This window comes from Anas acuta, chromosome 2 (genome assembly GCF_963932015.1).
Source record: "Anas acuta chromosome 2, bAnaAcu1.1, whole genome shotgun sequence".
NCBI classification, from domain to species: domain Eukaryota; kingdom Metazoa; phylum Chordata; class Aves; order Anseriformes; family Anatidae; genus Anas; species Anas acuta.
In genome coordinates this window covers 31256603-31273572 of record NC_088980.1, presented here as the reverse complement: position 1 = coordinate 31273572, position 16970 = coordinate 31256603, and the positions used below count along the sequence as shown (strand labels likewise).

General features: G+C 36.5%; 1 protein-coding gene across 3 annotated transcripts in view; it reads left to right on the top strand.

Annotated features, from left to right (window-relative positions):
* The window catches only part of AGR3 (anterior gradient 3, protein disulphide isomerase family member), a 44451-nt gene extending 28680 nt beyond the window's left edge, over window positions 1-15771 (top strand). The window contains exons 2-10 of one of the 3 annotated variants that reach the window (XM_068674109.1): window positions 3382-3468; window positions 5216-5330; window positions 7336-7471; window positions 9657-9720; window positions 11210-11262; window positions 11899-11930; window positions 12238-12301; window positions 13356-13439; window positions 14297-15771. In XM_068674109.1, the coding sequence (XP_068530210.1) occupies window positions 7366-7471; window positions 9657-9720; window positions 11210-11262; window positions 11899-11930; window positions 12238-12301; window positions 13356-13439; window positions 14297-14346 (453 nt within the window). In that variant the 5' untranslated portion in view covers window positions 3382-3468; window positions 5216-5330; window positions 7336-7365 and the 3' untranslated portion in view covers window positions 14347-15771. Of the gene's footprint in view, window positions 1-3381; window positions 3469-5215; window positions 5331-7335; window positions 7472-9656; window positions 9721-11209; window positions 11263-11898; window positions 11976-12237; window positions 12302-13355; window positions 13440-14296 lie in introns of all 3 variants that reach the window. The other 2 variants (XM_068674107.1, XM_068674108.1) reach the window with 2 other exon arrangements.
* Window positions 15772-16970: the final 1199 nt, after the last annotated feature.

The window sequence follows — 16970 nt, the reverse complement described above, 5'->3', positions numbered from 1 at the left end:
AACACAGGGCAGCTGAAGGACAGAGGAATCAGAGCATCCCAAAAGAGCAGAGGAAACACTGGGGGGGGCTGAAGGTGACAGTACTGGAATAAGATGAAGGCTTAGAAGTGAAAACATAGGCTTTGGCCTGGGAAGCTGAGAATACAGCTTGCAGCCAGTATAACCACTGTAAAATCTAATTCAATAAATCTTTTTTCCACTTAGATTATTATACTTATGTTCCATAACTATGTCTTTACAGGAATACAAAACTAAAAAAGAACAGTGGTCCAGTGGAATCAAACCTCTGGGGCTCTGGCAAGACTGAAGCAGTTTATTCAGTTGACTGTTACCTAGAGCTCTACTTTCAACAGAGGAAAAAAAAAAATAACATCTGTTGTGAATCATCTTGTAATACCAGAAGTGACATTTCCACAATGGTGACTCTTCTGAAAGACACACACAGAAATAAAGCAGCATGTCATATCTAGATTTCTTTTAATGGCTTCATTGAAATGAACCAGAAATTTTCTAAAAATGATTTTTGGCTGTCAGTCAAAACCTAAGCCTAACAGACACTTGCAGGGTTTTTCCATTTATTCATGTTTCTGTTTGGCAGTGAAAGTTAATGTTCTGTACTCTGAGCCCGAAGCATAGTTTTCATCTCTGGTACTATTTGCTCTTTGATTGCACCCTGAGATCCAGACCTGTGTTAGTAGGAGCCAGATGTACCTCTCAACCACAAAAATATGTGCTCTCTGAAGCTTTCTCGCGCTGTTTTTTCTAAAATTTGCTTGGGCATTGTGTCTATGTAATTTCCTAATTAATTTTTTTATTGATTTGCAAGGCACATTAGGCATGTGTAAAATTCTTTCATGGAGTTATAGATGGATGTTGCAGGAACCATGCTGAATTACAGCTGTCACAGGAGCTGTGCTCTCATCCCTATGTACGTATGAGCTAAAGCAGATTCAGACAGTGTAAGAACTTCATCAGCACCTTTCGTTTCTGTGGAAGCAGATCTGAATCAGCCTGTGATGATCAGTCTGACTGCTAGCGAGTGCTAGCTGGAGGTGAGGTACTTTAGGTAAGATAGACCCAAGGACTTCCCAGCTTCTTGCCATCAACATCTTTTAATCCTTACATAATTTTTCAAGGATTGTTATCATGAGGTTTGTATATCATTTGGAGGGATCAAGCAGGTTGAAAGGAAATATGCAGACACAAAATATTATACTGTCACATCCTAGAAAGGCAGTACAATGATTAAGCAAGTGCTCCAGGATTCATACAGTCAGATGTGACACTGATATCTGCCACCTGTTATTTTTCCATGCTGAACTGAAAAAAATCTCTATATGCCTGAGAATTTATTTATGATTATATTGGCCAAAACAAAACAAAACAAAACAGCTTAATAAAAATAGTGTCAGTAACATGGGAATAAATACACAGAAGGAATTGGTATTAAAAGTTTTTTGCTCAAGGAAACCCATGTACACAGACAGAAAGAACATCCTCCAGTCATCCTGGCACATATGTACCTGGGGACCAGGCTGGTGGGGCACAAGGATTACAGGAGCCCAACAGCTGGATGAAGCCCCTTCGGAACTGGACACAGGCACATGTGCTATGGGGCCCTTGCTGAGTTCACCAGGAAATCAGCACAAAGCTGCTCAGCCCTGCCAGGACCACTTCTGGGTGCAATGCCTTTGCCATTGTCAAAGCCAAGGCAATTAAATGCAGTGCCTACATCCTCTTGTGAATCTGAGTTTCTTGAATAATCTCTGGTTGTTACACAATGCACTTGAATTATACTCATTCGCAAGACGGTTATCTTCAGCAGGTTCAAAAACAAAGACAAAAAGATCTACTTACCATTGCACATTGATTAACATCCCAACTAATGCATCACAGCCGTTTTTATAAGCAGAACTAGGAATTCACTGTAATACTAACTTTCCTATGTAACTAAAGAAAAACTAAGAGACAAACATCACAGTGTGGTCCATCATCATTTAACTCGTTATAAGCCTTTCCACACAAATGCCTGTGTGATTAAAATTGTAAAGATAATGTAATGAGTGTATATTGCAAACTAATTTTCATGCCATGTTAGTTACTGATGGTAATACTGAGCAACAGTATTACCCTCTGCAAGTCTTTGCTCTGGTGTTATTTGCCTTGTTTTTGTAAAGGTATTTTATCTCTAGAATTCATCTTATCAACTCAATATCTTATCTGATCTTGGCTGGTATCTTGCCTCTCCGTGGCATGAGATGTGTTCCCCACAACATAGCCAAGTACACTACTCCCCACAACATGGCTTAGTAGGGTGAATAACAAGGACAGCTTTTGTAATTGCTGCTTTCCTAAGGTGGATGTGCTCTGAAATGCAGGACCTCGGTGCAGCTCCACACAGGTAAGAGAGCTGCTGCCATAGGAATTTAAGCCACCACAGGGCTCAGTTTCTGCCTGCCATAGGGTGAGTACAAGAGGGGTTTTATGGCTTTCACAGGCACTGGCTAGCATGGTGCAATGTCTGCTCCACCATACTACCCCCTGGTACCAGAGAACCAAGGAGTGACTGGATACACATATACACACATATGCTCAACACAGACTTCCACAGCTGTAAGTTAACCCTGCTAAGGTTATAGCTGAGTCACTCAGTTCACTAGCACTGGATGAGACACAGCAACCTTCCCAGGTTGCTCAAATGCCCCCTGAATGGCCATGCCTAGCACAAGCAGCAATCTTCAAAACTCTAGAGGAAAATTTTGTCACCATCCAAGCAAAAGCTGATTGACTTCCATGGGGCAAGGCACTTTGCTCCCAGTCTTCAGTATGACATGGTCCAACCAAAACAAGCGGCAGCATTATCAAAAATTCACAACCATCAGGTGTGGGAATTGGAGGAACAACTCACAAGGAGAATGAGTGAAATCTTTTATATAGGTGTAACTTGTCACTGAAACCTGAATCCTTTATTATCTTTCCTCTCCTCCATCAATGACGCTGAAGCACTTTTGCTTCTCTTTTTAAACCCAGAGTCTTTTGTCTTACTGTCATAAAGAAGGAAGCTGACACTGTCTGGCTTGCAAAACAAAGGGTCAAACCATTTGTTTTCATTTGCTGAAGAAACGTGGTCAGGGTTCAATGTGACTGAGCTGCAAGCCCCCCCTCAGCTTCCCGCAGTGAGACCAGCTCACCTGTTGCAGCAGACAGCAGCCCCAGCAGGCTCCTTCCAGAACGGGCAATCAGACCTGTTCTGCCCTTTTTTAAAGCTATGCTTTCAATATTAGGATATATTATTATATCCTAACAAAACATCTAAATTATAGATGCTAATACAGAAAAGAGCTTTTTAAAGGTTCTTAATAATGCCCTTTGTTACTGCAGCGGTGCTGTGCTTCACCCTGTCCGTACCTTCCCTGGAGCACGGGAGGAGCACATGGGACCCAAAGGGACGGCAGCAACAGACAGGAGGTACCTGACAGGGGTGTTTCAGTTCTGCAAGTGCTGAAGGAGGATGTTTTAAACAGTCAAAAACAAAAGTGAAAATTTTCTTTCTATTTTGAACTAAATATGCTTTCTCTACATATATTAAGGGTTTCTTCTACTGAGCTGTAATTCTAGGGATTCTATACCTACCATTACGAGGGGAAACCATAACCTGTGACAAAGAAGAAAGAATGAAGAGGTGTCACAGGGGCATCTCTTTTTCCTAGAAATTCTCTCAGATGCTTAATTTCTTTTTTTATTCTTATACTATGAATTCTCATATTATGCACTCAAAAAATTCATATTTGTATTCTGCTTAAAGGCTCAAACAAATTTGCAAAAGTTAAACAATCTGATATGATTATCATATTAACTGAGCCCAGCAGTGTCTACACTCATGTCCACAAAGCAGAATTCTTGCAGCTCAACCAGCTTCCAGCTAGCTGGAAGTGCAAGTTTGAAGTCTCCATTAAAAATGGTAAAGATAATTTACCACCAAAAATACAGAAGGTTGTATTTTGAATTTTTTATTACAAAAGCAGTGTATTTTTTATTTTTATTTTTATTTTATTTTTTTGTAGCAGCAAATATTTAGGAGGAAAAAAAGGAGAGAATCAGAGATACCACCTGAAAAGGTAATATTTTATGAACAAATATTAGAAATCATACTTGTTGAATAGATATGAAAAACACGAGAATTATGTTATTAATCACATACATATTTCAGTGGCAACAGAAATCAAAATATCAAAGCATCCAAGTTAAACAAGCTTCACATGAAAAGGAGAAGGAAAAACTAACAATACAGTCTATATAAACAAGCACACGTGAGAGGAAGAACCAAAAGGGGATTGCTCCTGATTCCCATGCAAAGGTTATCCAAGGAAGAGGGAAAACATGATCCAGCTAACTCCTTGTTTGTGCAAAGGGAATAAATAAAGGGCTGGGGGATTGGACTAGATGATTTTTCAAGGTCCCTTCCAATCCCTAACATTCTGTGATTCTGTGCTTTTCCCATCTTAGTCAAGATAGATAAAAATTGTATAAAGCAATATGTCCCAAGAATTAGACCATGTTTAAACTACAACTCAGAGAAGCAATAATCATAGAATCATAGAATGGCTCAGGTTGGGAGGGACCTTAAACTTCATTTAACTCTAACCCCCCTTCCATAGGGATGCCACCTACTAGTTCAGGTTGGCCAAGGCCCCATCCAGCCTGGTCTTGAACACCACCAGGGATGGGGCAACACCTCCAGGAATGGACCAATAATGAGATACTTTATACCATATTTTAAATAAAGAATTTTATTAAAAAAAAAAAAAAAAAAAAAAAAAACAACTTTATTTGTTAATTACATTCCTCTACACAAAGTAACCCTTGTTACTATTAGCTTCATACCTGTCTTCAGGCACCAGTGAGCACAGCCATTCACTGGGAACAAAAGCCTCTACAGTTCCAGCTTTCATTGGTGGTTTCTTTTTTCACTGGGCATAAGCCAGACTCAAACTGTTTGAGGGGGGAAGTAACAGGCACACATAAGCCACTATTTATTTTTGATCCTCATACAAGACACCTGATACAAGCCAAGATGAAGAGAAATCCAAAGATTCAGAGTACAAGCATGGGAACTCACAAGAGTGCCATTTGGAGGGATGGCAAAAAAGGAAGGGGGAGGGTGGAAATGCATGAATTTGGTTTCTAGCTAAAAGGTCTCTCTCTTTTTTCTCAGATGAACGTGCCATTGTTGCTACACAGAGATACGGAGAGCTGAGGCGTTCTGTGCTTAAATCACTGTTTTTAATTTCAGAAAAAGGACTTTCCAACAAGAGAACTGATTGCTGCTGGTGAGAAAACATTTCTTATTCCTAACTTTCCTTTAATACAGAAATGAGTTTTGGCTGACAAATGCATTACAAGTCTAGATATAAAAAAAAAAAAAAAAAAAAAAAAAAAAAGATAGATGCTTAGAGATTAGTTAGCAAAATGTATGTTCTGATAGAAAAATGAAGGCAATTTTTATGGTTTTCGGGCTGTCTTTTTTTTTTTTCTTTACTCAGTTTAACTAACATTGGATCATGTAGCATCAAAATTTCAGAATATTGAATTTAAATTGCCTCCAGCTAAAACTCCATAAATTATCCTTCCAAAACCCTGTGGATTTTCAATAGGGTGGTAATCAATTATTTAAGCTTCAGATAAATAATCATGTGACTTGGAGAGATTTACGCTTTGATTGTTTGTGAATGCTTTATGAAAGACAGTGTTTCACACATTCCATACCTGATTTATAGTGACGTATCAGGTGCAATTTCAAAGCCATAACTATTTATGTTTACATAGAGTTTTAACAGGTTAATGTAAATGCTATATTTTATCATTAACATTTGACAGATAAACTAACGTTACAGTTGTTAGCTTTCTGTGAAAGAGTTGCTTTAAAAACCGAGTTGTCAAGAGTAGCAGTACACCCCATAGAAGGGTATACATATATATCAGTATAATGATCTGCTTTTGCTAACTCAAATTAGTGGTCTGCACCAACACAGTGAAAATTTGAATGGAGTTTCTATTCCCAAAAATTTCTCAGCCTGCAAGCTTAGCTAAAAGTTATAGTCTTTCCTTATGAAACACTGGAAAACTTTATGTTTTCTTATTAAAATTCTATAATGTCCAATCATTAAATTAATATGCAGAATTAATAAGCTCCAGAGGATATGTCTTTCTAAAACTCACTCTATAATAGAAAAGATGAACAAACTTAAGATGGAAGGTATGTGAAAGAAAGAACAATTCTGATGCCATGTTGGGGGTGAAAGGGAACTGTGATGGACAAGTCTGAGAAGAATAAATATTATGAGTGTATTAATTATTTTAGCATTTGGGGGAAATTTCTTCAGAAACACAGAATTGCAACAATAAAATGATACTTTTTTTTTTTTCTGTTTCTTAATATGCTTTTTTTTTTCCAGTCACTTAGATAGAATACTTTTTTTGAGATTGCCAGTTATTGGAAGCAGTATTTGAATTTGTTCACCAAAAATTGAACCATTAACAGCCATATTAGTGGTGTTGGAGGATTCATTAAAGAAAGGATAAAACCTGCTGTTCTTTCTATGCCTTCATGTCCTGAGAAGCACAAAGCATTTTGTTTTGCCAGTGCTCAGGTCTGTAATTCCACGTAGATGACACTACTAAATTCAAGTTTGAAATTTTCTTTATAAATGCAGGCAAAAGTGCTTTGGGGGATTCTTTTATTTTTTTCTTTTATTTTATTTTTATTTTATTTTATTGTCTGTTTAAGTCAAAGCACTTTATCAGCAGATCCTTTATCCTAAAACCCAACCTTTGAAAAATGAATCTCCGGTGAGGATCAGCAAGCTGACTGGGTGATATTCTGGGCTACACAGATTACATCTTCTAAACTAGTACAAATCATTGGGTATTGTCCCAAACATCAGAGATTTAATGTCTAAAGACAGCTGTACAGGGCAGAAAAAAGAGTTATTTATTCAAAATATTTGGCTTTGTTTTGCCTCTCCTCAACCATCACTTTTGTTCTCTGACTGTTATCAAAACCAGAATTACTGAAGTTCTTATAGTGATCTTTGTCACGAAGAGAAGCAATAACCTTCAGAATATGGAAGCAGACAGGAACACTGGTAGATAGTTTTATTTGAGATGGAAATTGCTTTTTAAATCACTTTTTAAATGTCATGAAGAATAGGGGAAATATTTGAGTTCTTGTTGTGAGAAATAGTTGAAAATCAGAATATTTGTTTGAAAATTATCTCACAAGATAGTGGCTTCCTGATAATGCCCTGGTTCACAAAGTTAGGCTTTGTTTTCCAGTTTTCTTGCTGCACTGAAAAGGATCAAATAATGTTCCATTCAACATTGGCCTTGCCCCTTCTGCTAATTGCAGTCTCATCAAACCTTGCAATGGCAATCAAAAAGGAAAAAAGAGCACCTCAGACACTATCAAGAGGTAACGTATATTTCACTTTATGTAGTTATCTCCTCATCTTACCATGTAGGTCTGGAAATGTTTTTATTTAGAATATACCTGAAAGCATATATATACTTCCTTAGGTTCACTTATCTCTAAGGATAAGTGAAACACTAAGTAATGTATCTTTTTCCTCCATGTCATTTCACTCCATCAGTTTGTTCTTAAGAATATGTCTGAGGGCCTCATATAGCCTCTGTAATTTATGTCATTCACAGTGACCTAGTAGAAGCAAATAAACTAAATTAAGTCTCTGAAACCCAGCTGCACTTGAAGAACTGTCAGTGAAAAAATAGTTTTTCAGATGCCTGTTAAAAGATAATTTGATATGGTAACTTATAGCTCCTGAAATACAATTTCATAACTTAGTTTCTGTGCTTTTTTTTTTTCTACAGACCCATTTGTATACACAAAACAACAGGTTGAGCCATTTGTGGGGTTGGAGGATGATCTTTCCTTTTCATTTTCATTTACTTATTAGCAGATAGTCACACTTAAAAGATTCTCTTGTGGTTCATAATTTTCAACCTGGATGTTAAATGAAGATGCTATTTTAAGTTCTTTATGTCTAATCAAGAAAAAATGACTGGAGAAATATCTTACTGAGGTCTTTTCCTCTTCTCAGTCTTCCCTCTCCTTTCAGGCCCATTCACCCTCCAAAATTTCCTGAGCTGCTCTGCAAACTGTGCAAAGCATGCAGACCCCATGGCTCACCTTTGAGTTCTTCCCATACAAAGCCTTGGCAGAGCCCTGCATTCATGCAGGTGCCATCAGAGGCCAGTTGCTTGGGAGGCATCTGGGCAGCAAAAGGAAGTATAGGAACAGATCAACTGTAGGAACTGTACTGATGCTTTAAGTTATTCCATATGACCAAAAATAAATAAATAAATAAATACAGGGCAGTCAAAAGGCTTCATAAAATACCAGGAACAAGGATAAATGCTTTTCCATATGAAACACTTCATATATACAGGACAGCATTTTCTAACCCCTGGACTAACCAAAGAGAAATGTCAAATCACTTTTCATAAGTAGTATCCACGGAGAATGGTTACACCCAATCTATTGCCTATCTTGCCTAGATCAGAATTTATTTTTCCCACTCAGCCTAAATTAAAAATAAATAAATAAATAAATAAATAAAAGAAAAAAAAAATAATAAAAAAAAAGCAAGACGTCAATTTTATTGTGTCAGTTTTGAAACAAATTATCACAGAAAGCGTCAGTTTTCTAATTCTGATTTATGGGATTTTGGGATACTGCAGAGCCTTGAGCACATTACATGTAATTTTCACAGATCAAAAGGGAATACTTAAGCATGCTGTAAAATGACCCCAGCTGACTTCTCTGTGTGACTACTTATGTCAGCAGTTGATTTCAGCCAGGGCTGGGAACACACTGGTCAAGAAGCCAGAACCCCACCATCAACCAGACAGATCTGAAATCAAAGTCACTCTCCTGAAAGAAGAGATGGCCTAGTAGACTTACAAGCAATTGTCCCATGAGAAAGCTAACAGCAAATCTCTGCACAACCAAGGCTGGACCAAGCACTGCCCAGACAGTGCAAAAGAACGGGAGACTTAACATGGTCCAGACCCAGAAGCTATTCTGCCATGTGCAGATTTTTATTTAACAGACATTCTTTTATTAAATTATTTAATTAAATGAAGCACTTGTAACTCAATGGATCAAAATTTGTGACTCAGGAGTTATGTTTAAAACTATGTATTCTTCAAAAACTATTCACATTAAAGTTAATATTATTTGACTTTTCATATTTTATTTTTCTTTCTCATTTTTATAAGCCAGCTTTCTTTTTAAACACATCTACAGCGTCTACATTAAATACAGAACAGACAATATGAAGATATAAAGAATTTTGTCACTGATTTAGGGACCTCTAAGTATTCAGGAAGAGATCTAATGAGTTTGTCAAAGGACCTGAACTGGGTACAAATCCTCAGCCAGCTGAGGTCTGTTTTTTAAATATCCCAGTGCACCTATCAGCAGATTTAGAATTTGCATATCCACAGTGTTTGGGAATATTTGACTGGAAAAAAAAAAAAAAAATCCTATTTATTTACAACTACCAATAAATGTAAAAAATGTAATTTTTATGAGTTACTTGCATGGCCACCAGTTAACCATTTTCTTATATTTCTAGGGTGGGGAGATGAAATAACCTGGGTACAAACTTATGAAGAAGGGCTTTATCAAGCAAAGAAAAGGTAAGAGATTACAAAATAGTTTTGAGAGACAAAGCTGTTAATCAGACAGTCATGCTTGAATACACTGTAATGAAACAGAACAAAGAAGCACTGTCATGGTTGATTTGCAGACCACTCACTCAAATAAAACAGATTTTCTGCATATAAATAAAAGCACTTGTAGAGATCTTATGACTCTGAAGCAATAACAGACCATTAGGCAAGTCTGCTTTGAACACTGTCTTTTCTTTGTGGAAAGATGACACTGCTGTTCAGCAACAGCAGTGTTGTCATTTGAATAGGCAATGATAAATAGACAATAATAATACAGTTTTTGTTTGTTTGTTTGTTTTTTAATGTATCATGGATCTCTGATTTCCTCCTCAGTCAACAGCTAGAAATCAATTATATTAGTTCTTGTATGGTGACTTACCACAATTTCTCACTATCCTGGTAAGACCAAGAGTTAAGTGAGTCATTCTCTGGGGTTTCAGCTGAAAATATATTTGAGGATGCATAACAATACTTATTTAAATTACTATTCCCATTAATTTTAGACTATAATAGTGTAGTACAAGATATTGCTAAATTGAAATTTAGCAAATTGAAATTTCAATATAACAATATCTTGTGCTACACTATTATAGTCTAAAATCATATTTATATTATAGGAATCCTGTCTACCTGGGCAACCTGCTCTAGGGAACCTGCTTTGGCACGGGGATTGGACCCGATGATCTCTTGAGGTCCCTTCCAACCCCTACAATTCTATGATTCTATGAAAGCAAATTGTTTTTAAAGTAAATGACAATCAATTTCTTGTACCCTGTGAAAATGTCTAGGAACCAAACAATTCTTGACAGTGACTGTAAATCAAGCATTAATAACTCATTGGCTGAACAGTAACACAAGTTGAAAAAATGTTGGAGAAAATGCATAGAATTGTTTTATATTTTGACATGCAAAAAAATATAAAATTTTGATAATCTATAAAAACATTTACCAAAATAAATAAATAAATGAAAATAAAATTAGAGTATATCTGTTCAAGAAAGCTTAAAAAAAATCTTTTCATAGGGAGCATTTGATGAGAAACTTAATTTTATAAAAATTATTTCATTCCAGTTTGCAGATTATTTTTATTTTATTAATCATGGAGAACTACACAACTAGGCAATATTAAATATCTCTTCAGTACTCATAGTTCGATTGTATATTAACTGGGAATGAAATGATTCTGACTTGTCACAGAATGCTGTGGTATCTCTCTTGTATAATCTTCTACTTTAGAAAAACTATATAGACAAGGAAACTCTGTTCCTTTACTTTCTTTTATTTCCTTTGTCTCTTTTACAAAAATGCTTGTCATTCCTCACAGATTGCCTCTGTGGTTTTCCTGTGAGTTAACATAAGATGAAATATAATTTAACTTTTCCAGTTTGCTAGTAAAATTGTCTATTTATGTACTTGTCAAATTATCTAACAGTATGTTTTATTATTGTTAATAAAGTAACAAGCCACTGATGGTCATTCACCATTTGGAAGACTGCCAATACTGCCAAGGTAATTTTGATTTTTTTTGAGTGTTAAATTTTTGTAAACATATTTATAAGAAACTACAAATATCTATATATTTACCTTGTACTTACAAAAACTTATTTAAAGAAATAGGTATAAGAAATTGTAGTTGAGAAGCTACAGATTTATTACTATTTTTTTTACAAAAAGTACACTATGAACCTATTAAAAAAAAAGAACATAAAATATTCAATGCTGCTGTCCATCTATCCCTGATGCAGCAACTGTCAGTTTAAATTAAGAGTAACATATTTGTTACTGACTCATTGAACAGATTTAATATTGTTTGGCCCTCCTGAACGGGTAACTAGAGAAGCAGACAAGACTGATGAAATTGATCTAACAAGAATTTTCTGAGAATAATGTACTTTTGTCAAGACGAGACATGGTATCTGTTGAAACTACAGGCTTCATAAATAACAGAAGAGAGCTTCCATTTTCATAGCTGGGAGGTTGCACAGGCAAGGGTCAAAAAAATAAAGGCTGTGACAGAGCCCTGAAGTGTCTCCTCAGGAATGTGAATTGCCAGTGACAGGAACAATGTGGCCAGTCTCCAGTACCCAAACACAGAAGGAAAAGCAGTGTTTGAGATGGACTTCAAAATGCTCATGTCTTTTCTAGCACTGAAGAAAGCTTTTGCTGAAAATGAAGAGGTACAAGAAATGGCCCAAAATAACTTCATTATGCTGAATCTCATGGTATGAAAGGTTTGGGGAGATTTGACAGGTATCACTATTTGGCTTGTTTTTTCTCTTTCTAAGTCTTGAATTTTTCATGCCATCTAATTACTCCTGGCATTTCAGTTACATGCATATATATGCATTTGTGTGTGGATATACACATACAAGTAGTACCTTTGGTGTTTCTGTCCTCTGGTATGAGATTGTTCACAAGGGGTCCTACTCCAGGAATATATATTTACAGGAATATTTTAATAACTAACTTTAATTTCTCCTACAGCATGAAACTACAGATAAAAACCTGTCACCTGATGGACAATATGTGCCTCGAATCATGTTCATAGGTAGGTACAATATTTATGCATCTTTTCAATATATGATTTCTGAATCTATGCAAGTGTCCTCTTATGGGGACATCTAAACAAATAATTTTGTAAAAAGAAAATAGCTCAGAACTTGTCATTACCATTAATCTGGAATTTGGCAGACCTGAATTCAGTTCTCCCTCTATCGGAGGCTTCAGCCCTTGTGAACTTCTCAAGTTACAGTTATGTTCTGGGGGATATGTTGTGTATGGGAGCAAGGTGCCTAAATATCTATTAGCATCTGGGCCTCTGCTAACCCCTGTTAGCTCTTTGTCTTTCTTGCTAGCACTGTTAAGAGATAAAGTTTGCTGAAAGTAAATATCTAACAATGTAGATGTCCATAGTGCAGACATTACCAAAAAAGTCAATGGCCAGTGGAGTCTAAGAAATGATTTCTTGCATTGTAAAGTTGACTTTTAAAATAAACCAAATGAATTGTGCCCCACTGTACACATTCCTTTTCGCTGACTGCACAGGGAACCTAAGGCAGCCAGCTCTGGCATGGCATCCAAAGTTAGGTGGGATGAAGCCCACAGTCAAACAGAGCAAGGTAGCAACAGGAGTTTGATGATTAACTAACAAAAAACTTGTAAAAGGAACCTGTTGAGTAATGTTCACAACAACTTGCTTTCACAATAGAAACATTAAGATCCACAAGATCTTAGCTCTGAAGGCTCTTGGTAGGTCATGCTAATATTGCATTGTCTGCATCACCTTCACTATCTGTCCAGTTAAACTGGCCTCTCCTGAGGTAACCCTGGAACTTGTTATACAAGATATTTTTCTTTAAATATGGATGAAATGCATGCATAATCAATCCCTTAAAAATAGCTGCATAATATAAAACTGAGCTCTAGCTTTTGTTCAGGATTTCTCCATATAAAGAGCAGTTGGTTGGAACAGAGCGTAACGGCCTCGTAATTGCATGGCTGATGAAATCAGGACTTCTCAGGAACAGGGCTGTCAGTGCTGCACCATGGGCATCGCCTTCAGCTGTTGTGGAAAGCAGTGATTAATATGGTTACTTTTTCAGACCCATCTCTCACAGTAAGAGCTGATATCACAGGAAGATACTCTAATCGGCTATACGCTTATGAGCCACAAGACATGCCATTCTGTAAGTGCCCGCTTCATGGTGTTACTTTGCATTTCACACTGTAAGCAGCCAGACACACATTAATCCCAATCATCTGTGCTTGAGAATCAGTTAAGATCTCAAAGTAATGAATAAGGAATGTGTGTGAGCATTTACAATCATTTATAATCATCTAACCTGTTCTAGCAAGACACGGTAGCCCATTAGTAGTAGTCCTACTGAATTTACTGGGACTACTCAGGTAAGACAAGTTGAAAGAGAGTTGTGTGAGAGCATCAGGACCAAGATCTGAGCAGTTTGCTGGAGAGTGGTGAAAGTCCCTATGGCTCAACTACAATATAATATCCAACTGCAATATGTAAACAGCTGGTGGTGGGAGGAAAACAGGAAAAAAAAAATGCTGATGGTTACCTGAATACCATCTATGACCCATATTTTGAAAAGGAATGTGATTTTTCAAGTTGAGCTAGTCCTTACACTATACCATCTACCTGACACCAGTGCAGTATCTCACTGCAAAAATGCATGTCACATCTGATTACCAGGTTTGCTGTTGAGAAGTAAAGAAGTTGAAAGGGATCTTGTCAAATCCCTTTAATTTAAACATTTTGATTCATGAAAGTTTTTGCCTTCAGCTTTAGCATTCTTATGCAAGAATTTTTACTATATACTTTTACTATATGCAAGAATTTTTACTATATACTATACAAATCTCTAAAATATAATGTTTTAATGAATTTATTTTATAGTGAATAATATAGTGAACAATTTTATAGTGAATAATTTTATAGTGAATCATTTACTAATCAAATTAGATTTTCTTAATCATACAATGCATTTTAAGTACATTTTACTGTTCTTATTTATTTTTCTTTCAGTAATAGAGAACATGAAGAAAGCATTACGTCTCATTCAGACAGAACTGTAAAAAACAGTGAAATGATCATAGCCTCTACAGGGTGAAGCTACACCAGGATATCCAATATTTTAAAACATTTTAGTTAACCCTTCTGTCTCTACTAGCATTTTGAACTCTAACCAAGCAACTCTAATATACCAGATTTTGTAAGAAATATGATTTGGAGATTTGGAGAACAAACATAAAAAGACTATCATGCCCACTTGGGAAACAGAGAAGAAATCTATCAAACACTTGAAGTTAGTTTTCTGAATAACTGAAAGTGATGGTTTAATGTGCAGCAACTTTGAGTTGCATTTTATTAATTCAGCTATAGCTTCATTGTCAGCTACAGCTTCTGATCAAGAGCTATAGACAATCTTTTTTTATGTCAATTTACAATTTATTATGTAAGGTAATATCTACATCTCAGCTCCTAATTTTTATTTTTATTTCATGTACCTTTAGTGTAGCTCAGATTTACATGCTTATTTCTCATTTGTTGGCAAATCAGACAGGAAGGTTCTTGCTATAGACTTTAGAATAGCTAATATAGAAAAAAAAATCTGAGATCCAGGCTTAGCTTTATTCTGTGTCTTTAACTATTATTCTGATAACTTAAAACAGAACATATTTATTATTCTGAGCACATGGTCTCCATGAAGTGATGATAATCATCAAGCAAAAACTACAGGCTTTGCCATGATAAAAATACAGTGATGCAATAGAGATGGAAGGAGATAATCCCAGAACTCCACACCTGAGGCCAAGTCATGCTTCTAAAGTCTGATATAGAAAACAGGAGCAGGCTTTTCCTAGCTCTTTTAAATGTCACATAAAACATGTGAAGCTCATCACAGGCCATTCCTTCTTCTGCAGCATCCCAATTCAGACATCATGGTGGAAGCGTAGTGAAGGGATCTGTACATACAAACTCCTCTTCTTCACAAAACCACCATGTGGAAGGGCAGGCACCTATTTTAAGTAAAAAGCTTAAGTCAGTTGAGATAGTTTGTTATCCCAACAATTTTCTTTTTCACTAGAGCAAGATGGTAAGTCATTAATCCTCAGGAAGAGCAAGTGTGTTATGTTCTGTGCAAGAAACCAATGTCACTTATCTGTGTAACCTGCCATTTCCCATGATGCTGCCTTAATGCACATATGAAAGATGTGTCTTTTTCAGGACATCTATGTCAATTTACAATAATGAGTAATATTTCATTATAAATTAGCTATATTGTGGCTATCTATGTCTTCATAGTTATGTAAAATTTGGATACAATAACATATTCCAACAGTGGTCATAAGTGCTTGGTAAAATCAGAGAAAATAATCTTGTATAAATCATTAATGGTATATTGTCTTCATAATCTGTTAAATGTTTTGTTTCCTTTTATTATTTTTTTTTTAACCTGGGGGAAAATGCTAGAAACAAAATTAAACTGGTGATCTCATTCCTTTGAATTGTATTTATTTCTGATCATTTCTGTCCAAATCTACTTAAGATGTAGTAACGTTTCCCACACTGTAGCTACATCCTCTCCTGAGCATATCAGAGATGTTCAGGAGAAAGGGATGTGAGCTAACTGCCAGACATGACACAAGATAGATATGGCAGTACTTTCAAAGTAGGGTTGAGAGAACATTGGAGAGAAGCACAGCACAAAATAACTTTGGAAATGCTGGCATACAGTAGATTCAGAATATTACCAAAAAATTAGATGTAATGTGGTAGGTCTTTACTGTCATTTTGCAGAGGATTTCTTTTTTCCCTCCATATATTCATTTTCAAGGACATTGGCCAAGATCTCCCAACATGACAGAATGGCTCAGGTTAGAAAGGACCTTAAAGATCATCTAATTCCAAACCCATTGCCATAGGCAGGGATGCCTCCCTCTAGACCAGGTTGCTCAGGGCCTCATCCAACCTGGCCTTGAACACCTCCAGGGAAGGAGCATCCTTGCCCTTTCTGGGCAACCTGTTCTGGTGCCTCACCACCCTCTGAGTGAAGAATTTCCTCATAACCTCTAAAATAAATCTTCCCTCTTTTAGTTTAAATCCCCAGAAACCCCAAGTCCTTCTCAGATTATGGGAGACATTGGCTTGAAACAACTCCTGCTCTAACTTGAGTAGCAAAAAATATGTCAGACAGTTACACTATCAGCCAATGCCTGCATGATGTATTTATGCTTCAGGAGACAAAGGTTTCAGGCTCTTGGTGGATACTTAAGGCAAGGCTGTACTTTTGGAAGTGTCTGTATGCCTAAGCTTTCGTTCCAGTGTGAAAGAAAAACTTTCAGTTTGAAACCTAGAAAGCAGCTGCAAAACAAAACGGTTGGCATTTCTTCAACTCCAGTAGCTACATCTTTGTTCATGGTATTATTGCTTCCTTGCCTACTACTACCATGCCACGAGATACAAAGATAACTGTGTCAGACATAAAAGGCTACCCTTGTGGACTACCCTATTCAATGCAGATACTACATCAGCCTTTCTCTATAGAAAGGGTATCCTCATACACACAAAAGCTGAAAAGCATAAATATGCTGAGGGATCCTTTGGGATTGTACAGTGGGTGAACATTTTAAATCCTCTCTCCTGTTAGATAAATAGACAACAGCACAAAACATACAGCCCAAACCCAGGGATGACA